Source organism: Amblyomma americanum, chromosome 6, assembly GCF_052857255.1.
Source record: "Amblyomma americanum isolate KBUSLIRL-KWMA chromosome 6, ASM5285725v1, whole genome shotgun sequence".
Lineage (NCBI taxonomy): Eukaryota > Metazoa > Arthropoda > Arachnida > Ixodida > Ixodidae > Amblyomma > Amblyomma americanum.
The window spans coordinates 82,056,671-82,077,928 of NC_135502.1; the positions used below are offsets into that span (position 1 = coordinate 82,056,671).

At 47.8% G+C, this 21,258-nt stretch overlaps 2 protein-coding genes and 53 non-coding genes across 55 annotated transcripts in view; 54 read left to right on the forward strand and 1 right to left on the reverse strand.

Moving 5' to 3' along the window:
* Positions 1 to 21,258, reverse strand: part of LOC144093794 (angiotensin-converting enzyme-like) — a 144,930-nt gene that overhangs the window by 35,538 nt on the left and 88,134 nt on the right. The gene's annotated exons all lie outside the window — the stretch shown is intronic.
* Positions 109 to 180, forward strand: TRNAT-CGU (transfer RNA threonine (anticodon CGU)). Its single transcript has one exon. It is a non-coding gene; the product is annotated as a tRNA-Thr (tRNA).
* TRNAT-UGU (transfer RNA threonine (anticodon UGU)) lies at positions 323 to 394 on the forward strand. Its single transcript has one exon. It is a non-coding gene; the product is annotated as a tRNA-Thr (tRNA).
* Positions 537 to 608, forward strand: TRNAT-CGU (transfer RNA threonine (anticodon CGU)). The gene has a single exon. It is a non-coding gene; the product is annotated as a tRNA-Thr (tRNA).
* TRNAT-UGU (transfer RNA threonine (anticodon UGU)) lies at positions 751 to 822 on the forward strand. Its single transcript has one exon. It is a non-coding gene; the product is annotated as a tRNA-Thr (tRNA).
* Positions 965 to 1,036, forward strand: TRNAT-UGU (transfer RNA threonine (anticodon UGU)). The gene has a single exon. It is a non-coding gene; the product is annotated as a tRNA-Thr (tRNA).
* TRNAT-UGU (transfer RNA threonine (anticodon UGU)) lies at positions 1,179 to 1,250 on the forward strand. Its single transcript has one exon. It is a non-coding gene; the product is annotated as a tRNA-Thr (tRNA).
* TRNAT-UGU (transfer RNA threonine (anticodon UGU)) lies at positions 1,393 to 1,464 on the forward strand. The gene has a single exon. It is a non-coding gene; the product is annotated as a tRNA-Thr (tRNA).
* On the forward strand, positions 1,607 to 1,678 carry TRNAT-UGU (transfer RNA threonine (anticodon UGU)). The gene has a single exon. It is a non-coding gene; the product is annotated as a tRNA-Thr (tRNA).
* On the forward strand, positions 1,821 to 1,892 carry TRNAT-UGU (transfer RNA threonine (anticodon UGU)). The gene has a single exon. It is a non-coding gene; the product is annotated as a tRNA-Thr (tRNA).
* TRNAT-UGU (transfer RNA threonine (anticodon UGU)) lies at positions 2,035 to 2,106 on the forward strand. The gene has a single exon. It is a non-coding gene; the product is annotated as a tRNA-Thr (tRNA).
* Positions 2,249 to 2,320, forward strand: TRNAT-UGU (transfer RNA threonine (anticodon UGU)). The gene has a single exon. It is a non-coding gene; the product is annotated as a tRNA-Thr (tRNA).
* On the forward strand, positions 7,533 to 7,604 carry TRNAT-UGU (transfer RNA threonine (anticodon UGU)). The gene has a single exon. It is a non-coding gene; the product is annotated as a tRNA-Thr (tRNA).
* Positions 7,747 to 7,818, forward strand: TRNAT-UGU (transfer RNA threonine (anticodon UGU)). Its single transcript has one exon. It is a non-coding gene; the product is annotated as a tRNA-Thr (tRNA).
* Positions 7,961 to 8,033, forward strand: TRNAT-UGU (transfer RNA threonine (anticodon UGU)). Its single transcript has one exon. It is a non-coding gene; the product is annotated as a tRNA-Thr (tRNA).
* On the forward strand, positions 8,175 to 8,246 carry TRNAT-UGU (transfer RNA threonine (anticodon UGU)). Its single transcript has one exon. It is a non-coding gene; the product is annotated as a tRNA-Thr (tRNA).
* Positions 8,389 to 8,460, forward strand: TRNAT-UGU (transfer RNA threonine (anticodon UGU)). Its single transcript has one exon. It is a non-coding gene; the product is annotated as a tRNA-Thr (tRNA).
* On the forward strand, positions 8,603 to 8,674 carry TRNAT-UGU (transfer RNA threonine (anticodon UGU)). Its single transcript has one exon. It is a non-coding gene; the product is annotated as a tRNA-Thr (tRNA).
* TRNAT-UGU (transfer RNA threonine (anticodon UGU)) lies at positions 8,817 to 8,888 on the forward strand. Its single transcript has one exon. It is a non-coding gene; the product is annotated as a tRNA-Thr (tRNA).
* On the forward strand, positions 9,031 to 9,102 carry TRNAT-UGU (transfer RNA threonine (anticodon UGU)). The gene has a single exon. It is a non-coding gene; the product is annotated as a tRNA-Thr (tRNA).
* On the forward strand, positions 9,245 to 9,316 carry TRNAT-UGU (transfer RNA threonine (anticodon UGU)). Its single transcript has one exon. It is a non-coding gene; the product is annotated as a tRNA-Thr (tRNA).
* TRNAT-UGU (transfer RNA threonine (anticodon UGU)) lies at positions 9,458 to 9,529 on the forward strand. The gene has a single exon. It is a non-coding gene; the product is annotated as a tRNA-Thr (tRNA).
* TRNAT-UGU (transfer RNA threonine (anticodon UGU)) lies at positions 9,672 to 9,743 on the forward strand. Its single transcript has one exon. It is a non-coding gene; the product is annotated as a tRNA-Thr (tRNA).
* On the forward strand, positions 9,886 to 9,957 carry TRNAT-UGU (transfer RNA threonine (anticodon UGU)). Its single transcript has one exon. It is a non-coding gene; the product is annotated as a tRNA-Thr (tRNA).
* Positions 10,100 to 10,171, forward strand: TRNAT-UGU (transfer RNA threonine (anticodon UGU)). Its single transcript has one exon. It is a non-coding gene; the product is annotated as a tRNA-Thr (tRNA).
* On the forward strand, positions 10,314 to 10,385 carry TRNAT-UGU (transfer RNA threonine (anticodon UGU)). Its single transcript has one exon. It is a non-coding gene; the product is annotated as a tRNA-Thr (tRNA).
* TRNAT-UGU (transfer RNA threonine (anticodon UGU)) lies at positions 10,529 to 10,600 on the forward strand. Its single transcript has one exon. It is a non-coding gene; the product is annotated as a tRNA-Thr (tRNA).
* TRNAT-UGU (transfer RNA threonine (anticodon UGU)) lies at positions 10,743 to 10,814 on the forward strand. The gene has a single exon. It is a non-coding gene; the product is annotated as a tRNA-Thr (tRNA).
* On the forward strand, positions 10,957 to 11,028 carry TRNAT-UGU (transfer RNA threonine (anticodon UGU)). Its single transcript has one exon. It is a non-coding gene; the product is annotated as a tRNA-Thr (tRNA).
* Positions 11,171 to 11,242, forward strand: TRNAT-UGU (transfer RNA threonine (anticodon UGU)). Its single transcript has one exon. It is a non-coding gene; the product is annotated as a tRNA-Thr (tRNA).
* TRNAT-UGU (transfer RNA threonine (anticodon UGU)) lies at positions 11,385 to 11,456 on the forward strand. Its single transcript has one exon. It is a non-coding gene; the product is annotated as a tRNA-Thr (tRNA).
* TRNAT-UGU (transfer RNA threonine (anticodon UGU)) lies at positions 11,599 to 11,670 on the forward strand. The gene has a single exon. It is a non-coding gene; the product is annotated as a tRNA-Thr (tRNA).
* On the forward strand, positions 11,813 to 11,884 carry TRNAT-UGU (transfer RNA threonine (anticodon UGU)). The gene has a single exon. It is a non-coding gene; the product is annotated as a tRNA-Thr (tRNA).
* On the forward strand, positions 12,027 to 12,098 carry TRNAT-UGU (transfer RNA threonine (anticodon UGU)). Its single transcript has one exon. It is a non-coding gene; the product is annotated as a tRNA-Thr (tRNA).
* Positions 12,241 to 12,312, forward strand: TRNAT-UGU (transfer RNA threonine (anticodon UGU)). The gene has a single exon. It is a non-coding gene; the product is annotated as a tRNA-Thr (tRNA).
* TRNAT-UGU (transfer RNA threonine (anticodon UGU)) lies at positions 12,455 to 12,526 on the forward strand. Its single transcript has one exon. It is a non-coding gene; the product is annotated as a tRNA-Thr (tRNA).
* TRNAT-UGU (transfer RNA threonine (anticodon UGU)) lies at positions 12,670 to 12,741 on the forward strand. Its single transcript has one exon. It is a non-coding gene; the product is annotated as a tRNA-Thr (tRNA).
* Positions 12,884 to 12,955, forward strand: TRNAT-UGU (transfer RNA threonine (anticodon UGU)). The gene has a single exon. It is a non-coding gene; the product is annotated as a tRNA-Thr (tRNA).
* On the forward strand, positions 13,148 to 14,410 carry LOC144094809 (uncharacterized). Its single transcript, XM_077628701.1, has one exon. It carries the CDS (start codon positions 13,148 to 13,150, stop codon positions 14,336 to 14,338), a length of 1,191 nt encoding a protein of 396 aa, XP_077484827.1. The 3' UTR covers positions 14,339 to 14,410.
* Positions 17,963 to 18,034, forward strand: TRNAT-UGU (transfer RNA threonine (anticodon UGU)). Its single transcript has one exon. It is a non-coding gene; the product is annotated as a tRNA-Thr (tRNA).
* Positions 18,177 to 18,248, forward strand: TRNAT-UGU (transfer RNA threonine (anticodon UGU)). The gene has a single exon. It is a non-coding gene; the product is annotated as a tRNA-Thr (tRNA).
* Positions 18,391 to 18,462, forward strand: TRNAT-UGU (transfer RNA threonine (anticodon UGU)). The gene has a single exon. It is a non-coding gene; the product is annotated as a tRNA-Thr (tRNA).
* On the forward strand, positions 18,606 to 18,677 carry TRNAT-UGU (transfer RNA threonine (anticodon UGU)). Its single transcript has one exon. It is a non-coding gene; the product is annotated as a tRNA-Thr (tRNA).
* On the forward strand, positions 18,820 to 18,891 carry TRNAT-UGU (transfer RNA threonine (anticodon UGU)). Its single transcript has one exon. It is a non-coding gene; the product is annotated as a tRNA-Thr (tRNA).
* TRNAT-UGU (transfer RNA threonine (anticodon UGU)) lies at positions 19,034 to 19,105 on the forward strand. The gene has a single exon. It is a non-coding gene; the product is annotated as a tRNA-Thr (tRNA).
* Positions 19,248 to 19,319, forward strand: TRNAT-UGU (transfer RNA threonine (anticodon UGU)). The gene has a single exon. It is a non-coding gene; the product is annotated as a tRNA-Thr (tRNA).
* TRNAT-UGU (transfer RNA threonine (anticodon UGU)) lies at positions 19,462 to 19,533 on the forward strand. The gene has a single exon. It is a non-coding gene; the product is annotated as a tRNA-Thr (tRNA).
* TRNAT-UGU (transfer RNA threonine (anticodon UGU)) lies at positions 19,676 to 19,747 on the forward strand. Its single transcript has one exon. It is a non-coding gene; the product is annotated as a tRNA-Thr (tRNA).
* Positions 19,890 to 19,961, forward strand: TRNAT-UGU (transfer RNA threonine (anticodon UGU)). The gene has a single exon. It is a non-coding gene; the product is annotated as a tRNA-Thr (tRNA).
* Positions 20,104 to 20,175, forward strand: TRNAT-UGU (transfer RNA threonine (anticodon UGU)). The gene has a single exon. It is a non-coding gene; the product is annotated as a tRNA-Thr (tRNA).
* TRNAT-UGU (transfer RNA threonine (anticodon UGU)) lies at positions 20,318 to 20,389 on the forward strand. The gene has a single exon. It is a non-coding gene; the product is annotated as a tRNA-Thr (tRNA).
* Positions 20,532 to 20,603, forward strand: TRNAT-UGU (transfer RNA threonine (anticodon UGU)). Its single transcript has one exon. It is a non-coding gene; the product is annotated as a tRNA-Thr (tRNA).
* Positions 20,746 to 20,817, forward strand: TRNAT-UGU (transfer RNA threonine (anticodon UGU)). The gene has a single exon. It is a non-coding gene; the product is annotated as a tRNA-Thr (tRNA).
* On the forward strand, positions 20,960 to 21,031 carry TRNAT-UGU (transfer RNA threonine (anticodon UGU)). Its single transcript has one exon. It is a non-coding gene; the product is annotated as a tRNA-Thr (tRNA).
* TRNAT-UGU (transfer RNA threonine (anticodon UGU)) lies at positions 21,174 to 21,245 on the forward strand. The gene has a single exon. It is a non-coding gene; the product is annotated as a tRNA-Thr (tRNA).

Genomic DNA, 21,258 nt, shown 5'->3' on the forward strand with positions numbered 1-21,258 from the left:
ACATGAGTGTGCTAATTAATGCGATGAGATAGAAATCCATATTCAATATGCACCGAGAGGCGCGAGCGCTTCCCTAATGTCTCATCTGAAGGAGCTGCTGGAAGAAGCGCCGCTATAGCTCAGTGGCAGAGCGCTGGTCTCGTAAACCAGCGGTCGTGAGTTCAATCCTCTCTGGCGGCTGAAGCCTGACCACTTTTTTTATTTTGTTAGGTAAACATGAGTGTGCTAATTAATGCGATGAGATAGAAATCCATATTCAATATGCACCGAGAGGCGCGAGCGCTTCCCTAATGTCTCATCTGAAGGAGCTGCTGTAAGAAGCGCCGCTATAGCTCAGTGGCAGAGCGCTGGTCTTGTAAACCAGCGGTCGTGAGTTCAATCCTCTCTGGCGGCTGAAGCCTGACCACTTTTTTTATTTTGTTAGGTAAACATGAGTGTGCTAATTAATGCGATGAGATAGAAATCCATATTCAATATGCACCGAGAGGCGCGAGCGCTTCCCTAATGTCTCATCTGAAGGAGCTGCTGGAAGAAGCGCCGCTATAGCTCAGTGGCAGAGCGCTGGTCTCGTAAACCAGCGGTCGTGAGTTCAATCCTCACTGGCGGCTGAAGCCTGACCACTTTTTTTATTTTGTTAGGTAAACATGAGTGTGCTAATTAATGCAATGAGATAGAAATCCATATTCAATATGCACCGAGAGGCGCGAGCGCTTCCCTAATGTCTGATCTGAAGGAGCTGCTGTAAGAAGCGCCGCTATAGCTCAGTGGCAGAGCGCTGGTCTTGTAAACCAGCGGTCGTGAGTTCAATCCTCACTGGCGGCTGAAGCCTGACCACTTTTTTTATTTTGTTAGGTAAACATGAGTGTGCTAATTAATGCGATGAGATAGAAATCCATATTCAATATGCACCGAGAGGCGCGAGCGCTTCCCTAATGTCTCATCTGAAGGAGCTGCTGGAAGAAGCGCCGCTATAGCTCAGTTGCAGAGCGCTGGTCTTGTAAACCAGCGGTCGTGAGTTCAATCCTCAGTGGCGGCTGAAGCCTGACCACTTTTTTTATTTTGTTAGGTGAACATGAGTGTGCTAGTTAATGCGATGAGATAGAAATCCATATTCAATATGCACCGAGAGGCGCGAGCGCTTCCCAAATGTCTTATCTGAAGGAGCTGCTGTAAGAAGCGCCGCTATAGCTCAGTGGCAGAGCGCTGGTCTTGTAAACCAGCGGTCGTGAGTTCAATCCTCACTGGCGGCTGAAGCCTGACCACTTTTTTTATTTTGTTAGGTAAACATGAGTGTGCTAATTAATGCGATGAGATAGAAATCCATATTCAATATGCACCGAGAGGCGCGAGCGCTTCCCAAATGTCTTATCTGAAGGAGCTGCTGTAAGAAGCGCCGCTATAGCTCAGTGGCAGAGCGCTGGTCTTGTAAACCAGCGGTCGTGAGTTCAATCCTCACTGGCGGCTGAAGCCTGACCACTTTTTTTATTTTGTTAGGTAAACATGAGTGTGCTAATTAATGCGATGAGATAGAAATCCATATTCAATATGCACCGAGAGGCGCGAGCGCTTCCCTAATGTCTCATCTGAAGGAGCTGCTGTAAGAAGCGCCGCTATAGCTCAGTGGCAGAGCGCTGGTCTTGTAAACCAGCGGTCGTGAGTTCAATCCTCACTGGCGGCTGAAGCCTGACCACTTTTTTTATTTTGTTAGGTAAACATGAGTGTGCTAATTAATGCGATGAGATAGAAATCCATATTCAATATGCACCGAGAGGCGCGAGCGCTTCCCAAATGTATTATCTGAAGGAGCTGCTGTAAGAAGCGCCGCTATAGCTCAGTGGCAGAGCGCTGGTCTTGTAAACCAGCGGTCGTGAGTTCAATCCTCACTGGCGGCTGAAGCCTGACCACTTTTTTTATTTTGTTAGGTAAACATGAGTGTGCTAATTAATGCGATGAGATAGAAATCCATATTCAATATGCACCGAGAGGCGCGAGCGCTTCCCAAATATCTTATCTGAAGGAGCTGCTGTAAGAAGCGCCGCTATAGCTCAGTTGCAGAGCGCTGGTCTTGTAAACCAGCGGTCGTGAGTTCAATCCTCACTGGCGGCTGAAGCCTGACCACTTTTTTTATTTTGTTAGGTAAACATGAGTGTGCTAATTAATGCGATGAGATAGAAATCCATATTCAATATGCACCGAGAGGCGCGAGCGCTTCCCAAATATCTTATCTGAAGGAGCTGCTGTAAGAAGCGCCGCTATAGCTCAGTTGCAGAGCGCTGGTCTTGTAAACCAGCGGTCGTGAGTTCAATCCTCACTGGCGGCTGAAGCCTGACCACTTTTTTTATTTTGTTAGGTAAACATGAGTGTGCTAATTAATGCGATGAGATAGAAATCCATATTCAATATGCACCGAGAGGCGCGAGCGCTTCCCAAATGTCTTATCTGAAGGAGCTGCTGTAAGAAGCGCCGCTATAGCTCAGTGGCAGAGATTCGACTTCCGGCCACCGAGCGTGACGGACGCGTTATCATGAGCTCCGTCGGAGCGGTTTCAGCGGCCCAGTCGGGCCGCGGTAACAGGTTTTTTGCGGCTACTGCCGATGATTACCAGGTTATTCTGCCCAATCTGCCATCCGGACGCATCGTCGCCAACACCGTTTTCATGCACGGCGATCCAAGAGCCCGGCCGTATCGTGTTGAAGACTACCGGGACACTTTGGCCAACCTCTGTGCGCTTCCCGACGTTGTGGCGTTGGGGGCGTATCAAATGAACCACGTGTGGGCTGTGACAATGACAACTGCTGATGCTGCTCAGAAGCTGCTTTTGGCCGTCGACGTGAAGGTAAAGGATCGCCCATGTTTGCTCATTGATCCGAATAACCGAGAGGTTCGCGTAAAGCTGCACTGGTTGCTGCATGGCGTTACCGACGAAGACGTTCGCGTGGCACTGTCGCCCTACGGGAAGGTGTTGGAAGTGACCCGGGAGAAGTGGCGGGCGCTCGGTGTCACTGAAAAAGGGTCGACGACTCGTACAGTTGGACTAAAATTGCATGCCGACGTCAAAATAGACGATATTCCGCATCAGCTCAAGATAGCCGGAGAGCTAACTCTTGTTGTTGTGCCGGGCCGCGCTCCTCTGTGTCTGCGCTGCAAGAGCACCGGGCACATTCGTCGCGACTGCAAAGTGCCGCGCTGTAGTCGTTGTCGTTTCGGCCACGTCGATGCTGATTGCGCAAAGACGTACGCCAGCGTAGCCGGACCAGTGCAGGCAAACGACATATCGGACCACCTGATGGACGAGGAAGACTCAGAGGAAACAGCAAGGACGAGCCGTAACCTGGTTACGCAAGGTGCATCGTCGAACTTTCAAGGGGAACAACTAATTGACGGCGGAGATAAACCCGCAGACAAGCGGCGACATGACGACGCAGAAGGCGGGAACGAGAAGGATGAGGCAAGCACTACGGGCCACCCCTCTCCCGGAGGAAGCGAGAAACCACCCACCGAGCCGGCACCAGTCACCGTGATGGACAGCGACAGTATTAGTGCCGCTGCAAAGCGACCTCACGACGCAGGCGAAAATGGGAAGGAGCTTAGTGTCGTTGCTGCAGACGAGCCGCCAGCCAAGACGACTGTTGGACGGCGACCTTCATTTCGACCGCTGCCGAACACTTCGGCGGCGCGCAAGACGGCGGAAACGCCGCCTATGCCGCCGTGAGGACCGCCCTGTGCTAGCACACTCCGGATCAAACCGCAGTTGTGAGGTAAGCGCCATGCCCCCGGTTTTCTTTCCCGCCTTGCTATGATGACTATGGATAAGTCCTTTCGCGTGGCAACATTAAATGTCCGAGGGCCTGCCTCAAGGAGGAAGCAGAGTCAACTGTACCGCCTGTTAAGCGACTTTGACCTTGACATTCTAGCAGTGCAGGAGACGAAAGTCGAGGGCGACGTGGAAACCGGGGGCATGGTGCAGCAATTCGTAGCGCGATACTGTGCTATTGTGAGCCATTCCGTGGGATATTCTTCAGGCTGCGCATTGTTGGTCCGACATAGTCTAGGAGCTAAAATAGAAGCCGTTACGTCATGCACGTCAGGACGGTTTATTGTATGTGATTTCTTGTTATCGTCCTTGGAGTGGCGTGTAATCTGTTTGTATGCGCCGACTGTTGCCGGGGAAAGGTGCAGGTTTTTTGAACAGCTAAAACAGTATACCCAGTGTAATAGGTTGGTCATTCTTATTGGTGATTTCAACTGCGTTCTTTCATCCCGGGACAAAACTAGCACCCGACCGTACAAGGATGCAAGCACGACTGCCCTAAATGAATTAATAGGGAACAGTAGTTTGGCGGATGTGGCTGAATGCCTTGGTGGTGGAAGAAATACGCAGTACACCCATTTTCAGGCTTCGAGCCACGCTCGTTTGGATAGAGCATACGTAAGCCTTGATTTGGTACCCTTTTGCAAGGAGTACCGAGTGAGCGCTGTTTCATTTACTGATCACTGCTTAGTCAGTTTTCTAGTAGCAAGCACGAAAGAAAGGAAAAGAAGCTTCGAGTGGCAGTTATGGAAATTGAATTCAAAATTACTGGATGATGAAATTTTTATGGCAGACGTGACGACACAAGTTGATGCAATGAAACATATGGGTAATACGACGTACAGAGAAAAATGGGAGAACTTCAAGCAGACAGTTAAAATGAAAGCATTGGAGCGGGCGAGCGCTATACGCAGACAAAAGGGGGCAGAGGAAAAAACGATGCGCAGAAACTTGGAAAAATTGATCAGTGAAGAGTGTAGTAGACCCGGCATGTTCATGGACGATATTCGCGCACTAAAGCATAAAATAGAACAGTTCGACATCGAAAGATACCACGGTGCTCTGTTGCGAGCGAGAGCTGAAAAGCTGATAGCGGGGGAAGTTCCATCAAAAAGAGCGTTGGGCGCAGAAAAGTGGCACGCGCGGCGCAATCAGATAGTGGAAATTGAAGTTGGTGGAAAAGTTAGTGACACAGCAGAAGATATTGAGCGCGCTTTCTTCGAGCACTACAGTGGGTTATTTGCCAACTGCTCAGTTGACATTGATCGTTTCAAGAAGGACTTCCTTTTGTTGATGCCCAGCCTAGACGACAGTACGAAGGAATTATTGGAGGCAGCTATCTCAGTAGAGGAGGTGAAAAACGCTATTGAAAGCTTGCCGCCGGGGAAGTCTCCGGGCCCGGATGGTCTGACCTCAGCCTTTTATAAACGTCTAAAAAGAACAATTTCACCAGTTTTAGCTGCTGTCTATAATGAGGCATTCGATCTCAATGTACTGCCGCCTTCCTTCACATCCTCCCACACTGTTCTTATACCGAAATCAGAAGACCCCTCTGTATTGCGCAGAGTAACTTCTTACCGTCCAATCTGCCTCACAAATGGAGACTATAAGATAATGATGAAAATTTTGGCTAAGCGATTGCAGACAGTCATTACTGACCTGGTGGGGCCGCATCAAACGTGCGGTATTAAAGGCCGATCTATTTTCTCAAATATACATGTAGCGCGTAGTATCCTTGAGTGCTGCGACGCAATGGGCACACAAGTGGCAATGATCCAAATTGATCTGGAGAAAGCTTTCGATAGGGTGCCTCATGAAATTCTTCTGTGCATTCTAGATCATGTGAATGTGGGTAGAATTATTCGAGGCGGGGTCGCCATGGCGTACCAGGATTGCACGACAAGTCTAATTGTCAACAAGGTTGTGGGTTCACGCATTCCAGTCAAACGCTCGGTGTTCCAGGGTTGCCCTCTTTTGCCACTGTTGTTTTGTTTGTATATAGAGTCATTTTGTTTGAGCGTGATACAGAGCGATTGTATGCGCGGTTTTAAACTACATCAGTTAGAAGTCCGACTGTTGGCTTATGCGGATGATATAGCCATGTTTTGTAATGATTACGACAGTGTAACACAGGCTGTTAAGTGTGTTAAAAGTTTTTGTGCGGCCACTGGCAGCGCGGTAAACTGGAGTAAGTGCCTGGGATTCTGGCACGGGGATTGGCCGGAGGCCCCAGACACTTTTGCCAACATGAGTTTTACTACGACTCCTGTTAAATACTTGGGAGTTCCTCTTGAGTGTTACAAAGACAGCGAAGCCTACTGGAGGAGTGAAGTGGATAAAATGAGGGAAAGAGTGAATAAATGGAATGGATGGAATTGGTCAATGTTCTCGAGAGCCACAATTTGCAACATATTTTTAGTGAGCAAACTTTGGTATGTCCTTCAAGTCTTGCATTGCTCCAGGGTTCATATCCAAAAATTTCATCGGGTGTTTGCAGTGTTCGTGTGGGCATCTTCCTGGGAAAGATCAAGCCGCACCAATTTATTTCTACGAGTTCGAAATGGAGGACTCAGTTTGTCACATTTGTTTTTGAGACAGGTTGTCAATCGGTATTTATTTCTTCGGGACGTTAAGCACCCGTTTCTACACACTGTCTGTCAACTTCGCCTGGGGAAGCACTTGCCTAATATGGTTGTCTCTGCTGGCAGTATGCCCGGTGGAGTGCATGGTTTTCTACGCGAAGTTGTGGTTTCATGTAGGTTTTTGATGGCGCGGTTTTCACTGCAATACCTGAGTGAAGTCAACCGGAAAAAACTGTATAAAGACCTCTGTAGTGTGGTTATCCCCGTGCCTTTATATCGGTCCCTTTACAGGGAAGGTATAGGTAACAAGGTACTAAAGCGTGTTAAGGCAATGTTAGTCCCGTCTGGTGTTAAGACTTTCTTTTTCAAATTACACACTGGAACTCTGACTGTCAAACCGTGGATGGCTGAAAAAGGTTTTTTTGTCCCCTGGGGTACTCACTGTATAATATGCAGAAAGGAGGAGACAATTGAGCATGTGTTCCTTGAATGCTGGGATGCTGTGTTCCTTTGGGATGTGCTTCAGCGCACAATCAAAAAAGAATTTCCGCTTGATGGGTACGGAATTCGCTACTTGCCAATTGAAAGTGATGACGGTACCCCATTTGATTTGATCATGCTAATAGCCCTACACAGTATTTGGAAATGCAGAATGGCAGTAAGGCACGCCGATCTCGATGCAAGACCGGCACGTCAATATTTCAAAGAAAGCATAAGCAACTTTGTTCAGGAGAAAAAGATGCTGGAATGTAGTCCAGAGTGGCTGTCACGTGTTGAGTTATTATTGGCGATGAAGGAATTTTAGCGTGAGCATGACCGCACAAGCTGAGCGGCCGTTGTTTTAACAAAGATGTTGATTGTGTTTTAGTGCTTATGTATGAATATGTGCTTTCTTTTCATGTGGGTCAAAATACCGGCAATAAAGAAAAAAAAAGCTCAGTTGCAGAGCGCTGGTCTTGTAAACCAGCGGTCGTGAGTTCAATCCTCACTGGCGGCTGAAGCCTGACCACTTTTTTTATTTTGTTAGGTAAACATGAGTGTGCTAATTAATGCGATGAGATAGAAATCCATATTCAATATGCACCGAGAGGCGCGAGCGCTTCCCAAATATCTTATCTGAAGGAGCTGCTGTAAGAAGCGCCGCTATAGCTCAGTTGCAGAGCGCTGGTCTTGTAAACCAGCGGTCGTGAGTTCAATCCTCACTGGCGGCTGAAGCCTGACCACTTTTTTTATTTTGTTAGGTAAACATGAGTGTGCTAATTAATGCGATGAGATAGAAATCCATATTCAATATGCACCGAGAGGCGCGAGCGCTTCCCAAATGTCTTATCTGAAGGAGCTGCTGTAAGAAGCGCCGCTATAGGTCAGTGGCAGAGCGCTGGTCTTGTAAACCAGCGGTCGTGAGTTCAATCCTCACTGGCGGCTGAAGCCTGACCACTTTTTTTATTTTGTTAGGTAAACAGGAGTGTGCTAATTAATGCGATGAGATAGAAATCCATATTCAATATGCACCGAGAGGCGCGAGCGCTTCCCAAATGTCTTATCTGAAGGAGCTGCTGTAAGAAGCGCCGCTATAGCTCAGTGGCAGAGCGCTGGTCTTGTAAAACCAGCGGTCGTGAGTTCAATCCTCACTGGCGGCTGAAGCCTGACCACTTTTTTATTTTATTAGGTAAACATGAGTGTGCTAATTAATGCGATGAGATAGAAATCCATATTCAATATGCACCGAGAGGCGCGAGCGCTTCCCTAATGTCTCATCTGAAGGAGCTGCTGTAAGAAGCGCCGCTATAGCTCAGTGGCAGAGCGCTGGTCTTGTAAACCAGCGGTCGTGAGTTCAATCCTCACTGGCGGCTGAAGCCTGACCACTTTTTTTATTTTGTTAGGTAAACATGAGTGTGCTAATTAATGCGATGAGATAGAAATCCATATTCAATATGCACCGAGAGGCGCGAGCGCTTCCCAAATGTCTTATCTGAAGGAGCTGCTGTAAGAAGCGCCGCTATAGCTCAGTGGCAGAGCGCTGGTCTTGTAAACCAGCGGTCGTGAGTTCAATCCTCACTGGCGGCTGAAGCCTGACCACTTTTTTCATTTTGTTAGGTAAACATGAGTGTGCTAATTAATGCGATGAGATAGAAATCCATATTCAATATGCACCGAGAGGCGCGAGCGCTTCCCAAATGTCTTATCTGAAGGAGCTGCTGTAAGAAGCGCCGCTATAGCTCGGTGGCAGAGCGCTGGTCTTGTAAACCAGCGGTCGTGAGTTCAATCCTCACTGGCGGCTGAAGCCTGACCACTTTTTTTATTTTGTTAGGTAAACATGAGTGTGCTAATTAATGCGATGAGATAGAAATCCATATTCAATATGCACCGAGAGGCGCGAGCGCTTCCCAAATATCTTATCTGAAGGAGCTGCTGTAAGAAGCGCCGCTATAGCTCAGTGGCAGAGCGCTGGTCTTGTAAACCAGCGGTCGTGAGTTCAATCCTCACTGGCGGCTGAAGCCTGACCACTTTTTTTATTTTGTTAGGTAAACATGAGTGTGCTAATTAATGAGATGAGATAGAAATCCATATTCAATATGCTCCGAGAGGCGCGAGCGCTTCCCAAATGTCTTATCTGAAGGAGCTGCTGTAAGAAGCGCCGCTATAGCTCAGTGGCAGAGCGCTGGTCTTGTAAACCAGCGGTCGTGAGTTCAATCCTCACTGGCGGCTGAAGCCTGACCACTTTTTTTATTTTGTTAGGTAAACATGAGTGTGCTAATTACTGCGATGAAATAGAAATCCATATTCAATATGCACCGAGAGGCGCGAGCGCTTCCCAAATGTCTTATCTGAAGGAGCTGCTGTAAGAAGCGCCGCTATAGCTCAGTGGCAGAGCGCTGGTCTTGTAAACCAGCGGTCGTGAGTTCAATCCTCACTGGCGGCTGAAGCCTGACCACTTTTTTATTTTGTTAGGTAAACATGAGTGTGCTAATTAATGCGATGAGATAGAAATCCATATTCAATATGCACCGAGAGGCGCGAGCGCTTCCCAAATCTCTTATCTGAAGGAGCTGCTGTAAGAAGCGCCGCTATAGCTCAGTGGCAGAGCGCTGGTCTTGTAAACCAGCGGTCGTGAGTTCAATCCTCACTGGCGGCTGAAGCCTGAAAACTTTTTTTATTTTGTTAGGTAAACATGAGTGTGCTAATTAATGCGATGAGATAGAAATCCATATTCAATATGCACCGAGAGGCGCGAGCGCTTCCCTAATGTCTTATCTGAAGGAGCTGCTGTAAGAAGCGCCGCTATAGCTCAGTGGCAGAGCGCTGGTCTTGTAAACCAGCGGTCGTGAGTTCAATCCTCACTGGCGGCTGAAGCCTGACCACTTTTTTTATTTTGTTAGGTAAACATGAGTGTGCTAATTAATGCGATGAGATAGAAATCCATATTCAATATGCACCGAGAGGCGCGAGCGCTTCCCAAATATCTTATCTGAAGGAGCTGCTGTAAGAAGCGCCGCTATAGCTCAGTTGCAGAGCGCTGGTCTTGTAAACCAGCGGTCGTGAGTTCAATCCTCACTGGCGGCTGAAGCCTGACCACTTTTTTTATTTTGTTAGGTAAACATGAGTGTGCTAAATAATGCGATGAGATAGAAATCCATATTCAATATGCACCGAGAGGCGCGAGCGCTTCCCAAATATCTTATCTGAAGGAGCTGCTGTAAAAAGCGCCGCTATAGCTCAGTGGCAGAGCGCTGGTCTTGTAAACCAGCGGTCGTGAGTTCAATCCTCACTGGCGGCTGAAGCCTGACCACTTTTTTTATTTTGTTAGGTAAACATGAGTGTGCTAATTAATGCGATGAGTTAGAAATCCATATTCAATATGCACCGAGAGGCGCGAGCGCTTCCCAAATGTCTTATCTGAAGGAGCTGCTGTAAGAAGCGCCGCTATAGCTCAGTGGCAGGGCGCTGGTCTTGTAAACCAGCGGTCGTGAGTTCAATCCTCACTGGCGGCTGAAGCCTGACCACTTTTTTTTATTTTGTTAGGTAAACATGAGTGTGCTAATTAATGCGATGAAATAGAAATCCATATTCAATATGCACCGAGAGGCTCGAGCGCTTCCCAAATGTCTTATCTGAAGGAGCTGCTGTAAGAAGCGCCGCTATAGCTCAGTGGCAGAGCGCTGGTCTTGTAAACCAGCGGTCGTGAGTTCAATCCTCACTGGCGGCTGAAGCCTGACCACTTTTTTTATTTTGTTAGGTAAACATGAGTGTGCTAATTAATGCGATGAGATAGAAATCCATATTCAATATGCACCGAGAGGCGCGAGCGCTTCCCAAATGTCTTATCTGAAGGAGCTGCTGTAAGAAGCGCCGCTATAGCTCAGTGGCAGAGTGCTGGTCTTGTAAACCAGCGGTCGTGAGTTCAATCCTCACTGGCGGCTGAAGCCTGAAAACTTTTTTTATTTTGTTAGGTAAACATGAGTGTGCTCATTAATGCGATGAGATAGAAATCCATATTCAATATGCACCGAGAGGCGCGAGCGCTTCCCAAATGTCTTATCTGAAGGAGCTGCTGTAAGAAGCGCCGCTATAGCTCAGTGGCAGAGCGCTGGTCTTGTAAACCAGCGGTCGTGAGTTCAATCCTCACTGGCGGCTGAAGCCTGACCACTTTTTTTATTTTGTTAGGTAAACATGAGTGTGCTAATTAATGCGATGAGATAGAAATCCATATTCAATATGCACCGAGAGGCGCGAGCGCTTCCCTAATGTCTTATCTGAAGGAGCTGCTGTAAGAAGCGCCGCTATAGCTCAGTGGCAGAGCGCTGGTCTTGTAAACCAGCGGTCGTGAGTTCAATCCTCACTGGCGGCTGAAGCCTGACCACTTTTTTTATTTTGTTAGGTAAACATGAGTGTGCTAATTAATGCGATGAGATAGAAATCCATATTCAATATGCACCGAGAGGCGCGAGCGCTTCCCAAATGTCTTATCTGAAGGAGCTGCTGTAAGAAGCGCCGCTATAGCTCAGTGGCAGAGCTCTGGTCTTGTAAACCAGCGGTCGTGAGTTCAATCCTCACTGGCGGCTGAAGCCTGACCACTTTTTTTATTTTGTTAGGTAAACATGAGTGTGCTAATTAATGCGATGAGATAGAAATCCATATTCAATATGCACCGAGAGGCGCGAGCGCTTCCCAAATATCTTATCTGAAGGAGCTGCTGTAAGAAGCGCCGCTATAGCTCAGTGGCAGAGCGCTGGTCTTGTAAACCAGCGGTCGTGAGTTCAATCCTCACTGGCGGCTGAAGCCTGACCACTTTTTTTATTTTGTTAGGTAAACATGAGTGTGCTAATTAATGCGATGAGATAGAAATCCATATTCAATATGCACCGAGAGGCGCGAGCGCTTCCCAAATGTCTTATCTGAAGGAGCTGCTGTAAGAAGCGCCGCTATAGCTCAGTGGCAGAGCGCTGGTCTTGTAAACCAGCGGTCGTGAGTTCAATCCTCACTGGCGGCTGAAGCCTGACCACTTTTTTTATTTTGTTAGGTAAACATGAGTGTGCTAATTAATGCGATGAGATAGAAATCCATATTCAATATGCACCGAGAGGCGCGAGCGCTTCCCTAATGTCTCATCTGAAGGAGCTGCTGTAAGAAGCGCCGCTATAGCTCAGTGGCAGAGCGCTGGTCTTGTAAACCAGCGGTCGTGAGTTCAATCCTCACTGGCGGCTGAAGCCTGACCACTTTTTTTATTTTGTTAGGTAAACATGAGTGTGCTAATTAATGCGATGAGATAGAAATCCATATTCAATATGCACCGAGAGGCGCGAGCGCTTCCCAAATATCTTATCTGAAGGAGCTGCTGTAAGAAGCGCCGCTATAGCTCAGTTGCAGAGCGCTGGTCTTGTAAACCAGCGGTCGTGAGTTCAATCCTCACTGGCGGCTGAAGCCTGACCACTTTTTTTATTTTGTTAGGTAAACATGAGTGTGCTAAATAATGCGATGAGATAGAAATCCATATTCAATATGCACCGAGAGGCGCGAGCGCTTCCCAAATGTCTTATCTGAAGGAGCTGCTGTAAGAAGCGCCGCTATAGCTCAGTGGCAGAGCGCTGGTCTTGTAAACCAGCGGTCGTGAGTTCAATCCTCACTGGCGGCTGAAGCCTGACCACTTTTTTTTATTTTGTTAGGTAAACATGAGTGTGCTAATTAATGCGATGAGATAGAAATCCATATTCAATATGCACCGAGAGGCGCGAGCGCTTCCCAAATATCTTATCTGAAGGAGCTGCTGTAAGAAGCGCCGCTATAGCTCAGTTGCAGAGCGCTGGTCTTGTAAACCAGCGGTCGTGAGTTCAATCCTCACTGGCGGCTGAAGCCTGACCACTTTTTTTATTTTGTTAGGTAAACATGAGTGTGCTAATTAATGCGATGAGTTAGAAATCCATATTCAATATGCACCGAGAGGCGCGAGCGCTTCCCAAATGTCTTATCTGAAGGAGCTGCTGTAAGAAGCGCCGCTATAGCTCAGTGGCAGAGCGCTGGTCTTGTAAACCAGCGGTCGTGAGTTCAATCCTCACTGGCGGCTGAAGCCTGACCACTTTTTTTATTTTGTTAGGTAAACATGAGTGTGCTAATTAATGCGATGAGATAGAAATCCATATTCAATATGCACCGAGAGGCGCGAGCGCTTCCCAAATGTCTTATCTGAAGGAGCTGCTGTAAGAAGCGCCGCTATGACATTCGACTTCCGGCCACCGAGCGTGACGGACGCGTTATCATGAGCTCCGTCGGAGCGGTTTCAGCGGCCCAGTCGGGCCGCGGTAACAGGTTTTTTGCGGCTACTGCCGATGATTACCAGGTTATTCTGCGCAATCTGCCATCCGGACGCATCGTCGCCAACACCGTTTTCATGCACGGCGATCCAAGAGCCCGGCCCTATCGTGTTGAAGACTACCGGGACACTTTGGCCAACCTTGGTGCGCTTCCCGACGTTGTGGCGTTGGGGGCGTATCAAATGAACCACGTGTGGGCTGTGACAATGACAACTGCTGATGCTGCTCAGAAGCTGCTTTTGGCCGTCGACGTGAAGGTAAAGGATCGCCCATGTTTGCTCATTGATCCGAATAACCGAGAGGTTCGCGTAAAGCTGCACTGGTTGCTGCATGGCGTTACCGACGAAGACGTTCGCGTGGCACTGTCGCCCTACGGGAAGGTGATGGAAGTGACCCGGGAGAAGTGGCGGGCGCTCGGTGTCACTGAAAAAGGGTCGACGACTCGTACAGTTGGACTAAAATTGCATGCTGACGTCAAAATAGATGATATTCCGCATCAGCTCAAGATAGCCGGAGAGCTAACTCTTGTTGTTGTGCCGGGCCGCGCTCCTCTGTGTCTGCGCTGCAAGAGCACCGGGCACATTCGTCGCGACTGCAAAGTGCCGCGCTGTAGTCGTTGTCGTCGTTTCGGCCACGTCGATGCTGATTGCGCAAAGACGTACGCCAGCGTAGCCGGACCAGTGCAGGCAAACGACATATCGGACCACCTGATGGACGAGGAAGACTCAGAGGAAACAGCAAGGACGAGCCGTAACCTGGTTACGCAAGGTGCATCGTTGAACATTCAAGGGGAACAACTAATTGACGGCGGAGATAAACCCGCAGACAACCGGCGACATGACGACGCAGAAGGCGGGAACGAGAAGGATGAGGCAAGCACTACGGGCCACCCCTCTCCCGGAGGAGGCGAGAAACCACCCACCGAGCCGGCACCAGTCACCGTGATGGACAGCGACAGTATTAGTGCCGCTGCAAAGCGACCTCACGACGCAGGCGAAAATGGGAAGGAGCTTAGTGTCGTTGCTGCAGACGAGCCGCCAGCCAAGACGACTGTTGGACGGCGACCTTCATTTCGACCGCTGCCGAACACTTCGGCGGCGCGCAAGACGGCGGAAACGCCGCCTATGCCGCCGTGAGGACCGCCCTGTGCTAGCACACTCCGGATCAAACCGCAGTTGTGAGGTAAGCGCCATGCCCCCGGTTTTCTTTCCCGCCTTGCTATGATGACTATGGATAAGTCCTTTCGCGTGGCAACATTAAATGTCCGAGGGCCTGCCTCAAGGAGGAAGCAGAGTCAACTGTACCGCCTGTTAAGCGACTTTGACCTTGACATTCTAGCAGTGCAGGAGACGAAAGTCGAGGGCGACGTGGAAACCGGGGGCATGGTGCAGCAATTCGTAGCGCGATACTGTGCTATTGTGAGCCATTCCGTGGGATATTCTTCAGGCTGCGCATTGTTGGTCCGACATAGTCTAGGAGCTAAAATAGAAGCCGTTACGTCATGCACGTCAGGACGGTTTATTGTATGTGATTTCTTGTTATCGTCCTTGGAGTGGCGTGTAATCTGTTTGTATGCGCCGACTGTTGCCGGGGAAAGGTGCAGGTTTTTTGAACAGCTAAAACAGTATACCCAGTGTAATAGGTTGGTCATTCTTATTGGTGATTTCAACTGCGTTCTTTCATCCCGGGACAAAACTAGCACCCGACCGTACAAGGATGCAAGCACGACTGCCCTAAATGAAATAATAGGGAACAGTAGTTTGGCGGATGTGGCTGAATGCCTTGGTGGTGGAAGAAATACGCAGTACACCCATTTTCAGGCTTCGAGCCACGCACGTTTGGATAGAGCTTACGTAAGCCTTGATTTGGTACCCTTTTGCAAGGAGTACCGAGTGAGCGCTGTTTCATTTACTGATCACTGCTTAGTCAGTTTTCTAGTAGCAAGCACGAAAGAAAGGAAAAGAAGCTTCGAGTGGCAGTTATGGAAATTGAATTCAAAATTACTGGATGATGAAATTTTTATGGCAGACGTGACGACGCAAGTTGATGCAATGAAACATATGGGTAATACGACGTACAGAGAAAAATGGGAGAACTTCAAGCAGACAGTTAAAATGAAAGCATTGGAGCGGGCGAGCGCTATACGCAGACAAAAGGGGGCAGAGGAAAAAACGATGCGCAGAAACTTGGAAAAATTGATCAGTGAAGAGTGTAGTAGACCCGGCATGTTCATGGACGATATTCGCGCACTAAAGCATAAAATAGAACAGTTCGACATCGAAAGATACCACGGTGCTCTGGTGCGAGCGAGAGCTGAAAAGCTGATAGCGGGGGAAGTTCCATCAAAAAGAGCGTTGGGCGCAGAAAAGTGGCACGCGCGGCGCAATCAGATAGTGGAAATTGAAGTTGGTGGAAAAGTTAGTGACACAGCAGAAGATATTGAGCGCGCTTTCTTCGAGCACTACAGTGGGTTATTTGCCAACTGCTCAGTTGACATTGATCGTTTCAAGAAGGACTTCCTTTTGTTGATGCCCAGCCTAGACGACAGTACGAAGGAATTATTGGAGGCAGCTATCTCAGTAGAGGAGGTGAAAAACGCTATTGAAAGCTTGCAGCCGGGGAAGTCTCCGGGCCCGGATGGTCTGACCTCAGCCTTTTATAAACGTCTAAACAGAACAATTTCACCAGTTTTAGCTGCTGTCTATAATGAGGCATTCGATCTCAATGTACTGCCGCCTTCCTTCACATCCTCCCACACTGTTCTTATACCGAAATCAGAAGACCCCTCTGTTTTGCGCAGAGTAACTTCTTACCGTCCAATTTGCCTCACAAATGGAGACTATAAGATAATGATGAAAATTTTGGCTAAGCGATTGCAGACAGTCATTACTGACCTGGTGGGGCCGCATCAAACGTGCGGTATTAAAGGCCGATCTATTTTCTCAAATATACATTTAGCGCGTAGTATCCTTGAGTGCTGCGACGCAATGGGCACACAAGTGGCAATGATCCAAATTGATCTGGAGAAAGCTTTCGATAGGGTGCCTCATGAAATTCTTCTGTGCATTCTAGATCATGTGAATGTGGGTAGAATTATTCGAGGCGGGGTCGCCATGGCGTACCAGGATTGCACGACAAGTCTAATTGTCAACAAGGTTGTGGGTTCACGCATTCCAGTCAAACGCTCGGTGCGCCAGGGTTGCCCTCTTTCGCCACTGTTGTTTTGTTTGTATATAGAGTCATTTTGTTTGAGCGTGATACAGAGCGATTGTATGCGCGGTTTTAAACTACATCAGTTAGAAGTCCGACTGTTGGCTTATGCGGATGATATAGCCATGTTTTGTAATGATTACGACAGTGTAACACAGGCTGTTAAGTGTGTTAAAAGTTTTTGTGCGGCCAGTGGCAGCGCGGTAAACTGGTGTAAGTGCCTGGGATTCTGGCACGGGGATTGGCCGGAGGCCCCAGACACTTTTGCCAACATGAGTTTTACTACGACTCCTGTTAAATACTTGGGAGTTCCTCTTGAGTGTTACAAAGACAGCGAAGCCTACTGGAGGAGTGAAGTGGATAAAATGAGGGAAAGAGTGAATAAATGGAATGGATGGAATTGGTCAATGTTCTCGAGAGCCACAATTTGCAACATATTTTTAGTGAGCAAACTTTGGTATGTCCTTCAAGTCTTGCATTGCTCCAGGGTTCATATCCAAAAATTTCATCGGGTGTTTGCAGTGTTCGTGTGGGCATCTTCCTGGGAAAGATCAAGCCGCACCAATTTATTTCTACGAGTTCGAAATGGAGGACTCAGTTTGTCACATTTGTTTTTGAGACAGGTTGTCAATCGGTATTTATTTCTTCGGGACGTTAAGCACCCGTTTCTACACACTGTCTGTCAACTTCGCCTGGGGAAGCACTTGCCTAATATGGTTGTCTCTGCTGGCAGTATGCCCGGTGGAGTGCATGGTTTTCTACGCGAAGTTGTGGTTTCATGTAGGTTTTTGATGGCGCGGTTTTCACTGCAATACCTGAGTGAAGTCAACCGAAAAAAATTGTATAAAGACCTCTGTAGTGTGGTTCTCCCCGTGCCTTTATATCGGTCCCTTTACAGGGAAGGTATAGGTAACAAGGTACTAAAGAGTGTTAAGGCAATGTTAGTCCCGTCTGGTGTTAAGACTTTCTTTTTCAAATTACACACTGGAACTCTGACTGTCAAACCGTGGATGGCTGAAAAAGGTTTTTTTGTTCCCTGGGGTACTCACTGTATAATATGCAGAAAGGAGGAGACAATTGAGCATGTGTTCCTTGAATGCTGGGATGCTGTGTTCCTTTGGGATGTGCTTCAGCGCACAATCAAAAAAGAATTTCCGCTTGATGGGTACGGAATTCGCTACTTGCCAATTGAAAGTGATGACGGTACCCCATTTGATTTGGTCATGCTAATAGCCCTACACAGTATTTGGAAATGCAGAATGGCAGTAAGGCACGCCGATCTCGATGCAAGACCGGCACGTCAATATTTCAAAGAAAGCATAAGCAACTTTGTTCAGGAGAAAAAGATGCTGGAATGTAGTCCAGAGTGGCTGTCACGTGTTGAGTTATTATTGGCGATGAAGGAATTTTAGCATGAGCGTGACCGCACAAGCTGAGCGGCCGTTATTTTAACAAAGATGTTGATTGTGTTTTAGTGCTTATGTATGAATATGCTTTCTTTTCATGTGGGTCAAAATACCGGCAATAAAGAAAAAAAAAAAAAAAGAAGCGCCGCTATAGCTCAGTGGCAGAGCGCTGGTCTTGTAAACCAGCGGTCGTGAGTTCAATCCTCACTGGCGGCTGAAGCCTGAAAACTTTTTTTATTTTGTTAGGTAAACATGAGTGTGCTAATTAATGCGATGAGATAGAAATCTATATTCAATATGCACCGAGAGGCGCGAGCGCTTCCCTAATGTCTTATCTGAAGGAGCTGCTGTAAGAAGCGCCGCTATAGCTCAGTGGCAGAGCGCTGGTCTTGTAAACCAGCGGTCGTGAGTTCAATCCTCACTGGCGGCTGAAGCCTGACCACTTTTTTTATTTTGTTAGGTAAACATGAGTGTGCTAATTAATGCGATGAGATAGAAATCCATATTCAATATGCACCGAGAGGCGCGAGCGCTTCCCAAATGTCTTATCTGAAGGAGCTGCTGTAAGAAGCGCCGCTATAGCTCAGTGGCAGGGCGCTGGTCTTGTAAACCAGCGGTCGTGAGTTCAATCCTCACTGGCGGCTGAAGCCTGACCACTTTTTTTATTTTGTTAGGTAAACATGAGTGTGCTAATTAATGCGATGAAATAGAAATCCATATTCAATATGCACCGAGAGGCGCGAGCGCTTCCCAAATGTCTTATCTGAAGGAGCTGCTGTTAAGAAGCGCCGCTATAGCTCAGTGGCAGAGCGCTGGTCTTGTAAACCAGCGGTCGTGAGTTCAATCCTCACTGGCGGCTGAAGCCTGACCACTTTTTTTATTTTGTTAGGTAAACATGAGTGTGCTAATTAATGCGATGAGATAGAAATCCATATTCAATATGCACCGAGAGGCGCGAGCGCTTCCCAAATGTCTTATCTGAAGGAGCTGCTGTAAGAAGCGCCGCTATAGCTCAGTGGCAGAGCGCTGGTCTTGTAAACCAGCGGTCGTGAGTTCAATCCTCACTGGCGGCTGAAGCCTGAAAACTTTTTTTATTTTGTTAGGTAAACATGAGTGTGCTCATTAATGCGATGAGATAGAAATCCATATTCAATATGCACCGAGAGGCGCGAGCGCTTCCCTAATGTCTTATCTGAAGGAGCTGCTGTAAGAAGCGCCGCTATAGCTCAGTGGCAGAGCGCTGGTCTTGTAAACCAGCGGTCGTGAGTTCAATCCTCACTGGCGGCTGAAGCCTGACCACTTTTTTTATTTTGTTAGGTAAACATGAGTGTGCTAATTAATGCGATGAGATAGAAATCCATATTCAATATGCACCGAGAGGCGCGAGCGCTTCCCAAATGTCTTATCTGAAGGAGCTGCTGTAAGAAGCGCCGCTATAGCTCAGTGGCAGAGCGCTGGTCTTGTAAACCAGCGGTCGTGAGTTCAATCCTCACTGGCGGCTGAAGCCTGACCACTTTTTTTATTTTGTTAGGTAAACATGAGTGTGCTAATTAATGCGATGAGATAGAAATCCATATTCAATATGCACCGAGAGGCGCGAGCGCTTCCCAAATATCTTATCTGAAGGAGCTGCTGTAAGAAGCGCCGCTATAGCTCAGTTGCAGAGCGCTGGTCTTGTAAACCAGCGGTCGTGAGTTCAATCCTCACTGGCGGCTGAAGCCTGACCACTTTTTTTATTTTGTTAGGTAAACATGAGTGTGCTAAATAATGCGATGAGATAGAAATCCATATTCAATATGCACCGAGAGGCGCGAGCGCTTCCCAAATATCTTATCTGAAGGAGCTGCTGTAAGAAGCGCCGCTATAGCTCAGTGGCAGAGCGCTGGTCTTGTAAACCAGCGGTCGTGAGTTCAATCCTCACTGGCGGCTGAAGCCTGACCACTTTTTTTATTTTGTTAGGTAAACATGAGTGTGCTAATTAATGCGATGAGATAGAAATCCATATTCAATATGCACCGAGAGGCGCGAGCGCTTCCCAAATGTCTTATCTGAAGGAGCTGCTGTAAGAAGCGCCGCTATAGCTCAGTGGCAGAGCGCTGGTCTTGTAAACCAGCGGTCGTGAGTTCAATCCTCACTGGCGGCTGAAGCCTGACCACTTTTTTTATTTTGTTAGGTAAACATGAGTGTGCTAATTAATGCGATGAGATAGAAATCCATATTCAATATGCACCGAGAGGCGCGAGCGCTTCCCTAATGTCTCATCTGAAGGAGCTGCTGTAAGAAGCGCCGCTATAGCTCAGTGGCAGAGCGCTGGTCTTGTAAACCAGCGGTCGTGAGTTCAATCCTCACTGGCGGCTGAAGCCTGACCACTTTTTTTATTTTGTTAGGTAAACATGAGTGTGCTAATTAATGCGATGAGATAGAAATCCATATTCAATATGCACCGAGAGGCGCGAGCGCTTCCCAAATATCTTATCTGAAGGAGCTGCTGTAAGAAGCGCCGCTATAGCTCAGTTGCAGAGCGCTGGTCTTGTAAACCAGCGGTCGTGAGTACAATCCTCACTGGCGGCTGAAGCCTGACCACTTTTTTTATTTTGTTAGGTAAACATGAGTGTGCTAAATAATGCGATGAGATAGAAATCCATATTCAATATGCACCGAGAGGCGCGAGCGCTTCCCAAATGTCTTATCTGAAGGAGCTGCTGTAAGAAGCGCCGCTATAGCTCAGTGGCAGAGCGCTGGTCTTGTAAACCAGCGGTCGTGAGTTCAATCCTCACTGGCGGCTGAAGCCTGACCACTTTTTTTATTTTGTTAGGTAAACATGAGTGTGCTAATTAATGCGATGAGATAGAAATCCATATTCAATATGCACCGAGAGGCGCGAGCGCTTCCCAAATATCTTATCTGAAGGAGCTGCTGTAAGAAGCGCCGCTATAGCTCAGTTGCAGAGCGCCGGTCTTGTAAACCAGCGGTCGTGAGTTCAATCCTCACTGGCGGCTGAAGCCTGACCACTTTTTTTATTTTGTTAGGTAAACATGAGTGTGCTAATTAATGCGATGAGTTAGAAATCCATATTCAATATGCACCGAGAGGCGCGAGCGCTTCCCAAATGTCTTATCTGAAGGAGCTGCTGTAAGAAGCGCCGCTATAGCTCAGTGGCAGAGCGCTGGTCTTGTAAACCAGCGGTCGTGAGTTCAATCCTCACTGGCGGCTGAAGCCTGACCACTTTTTTTATTTTGTTAGGTAAACATGAGTGTGCTAATTAATGCGATGAGATAGAAATCCATATTCAATATGCACCGAGAGGCGCGAGCGCTTCCCAAATGTCTTATCTGAAGGAGCTGCTGTAAGAAGCGCCGCTATAGCTCAGTGGCAGAGCGCTGGTCTTGTAAACCAGCGGTCGTGAGTTCAATCCTCACTGGCGGCTGAAGCCTGAAAAC

Coding starts and splice junctions, on each gene's coding strand:
- LOC144094809 (XM_077628701.1), top strand. CDS start 13,148: ATGAGCTCCGTCGGAGCGGTTTCAGCGGCCCAGTCGGGCCGCGGTAAC.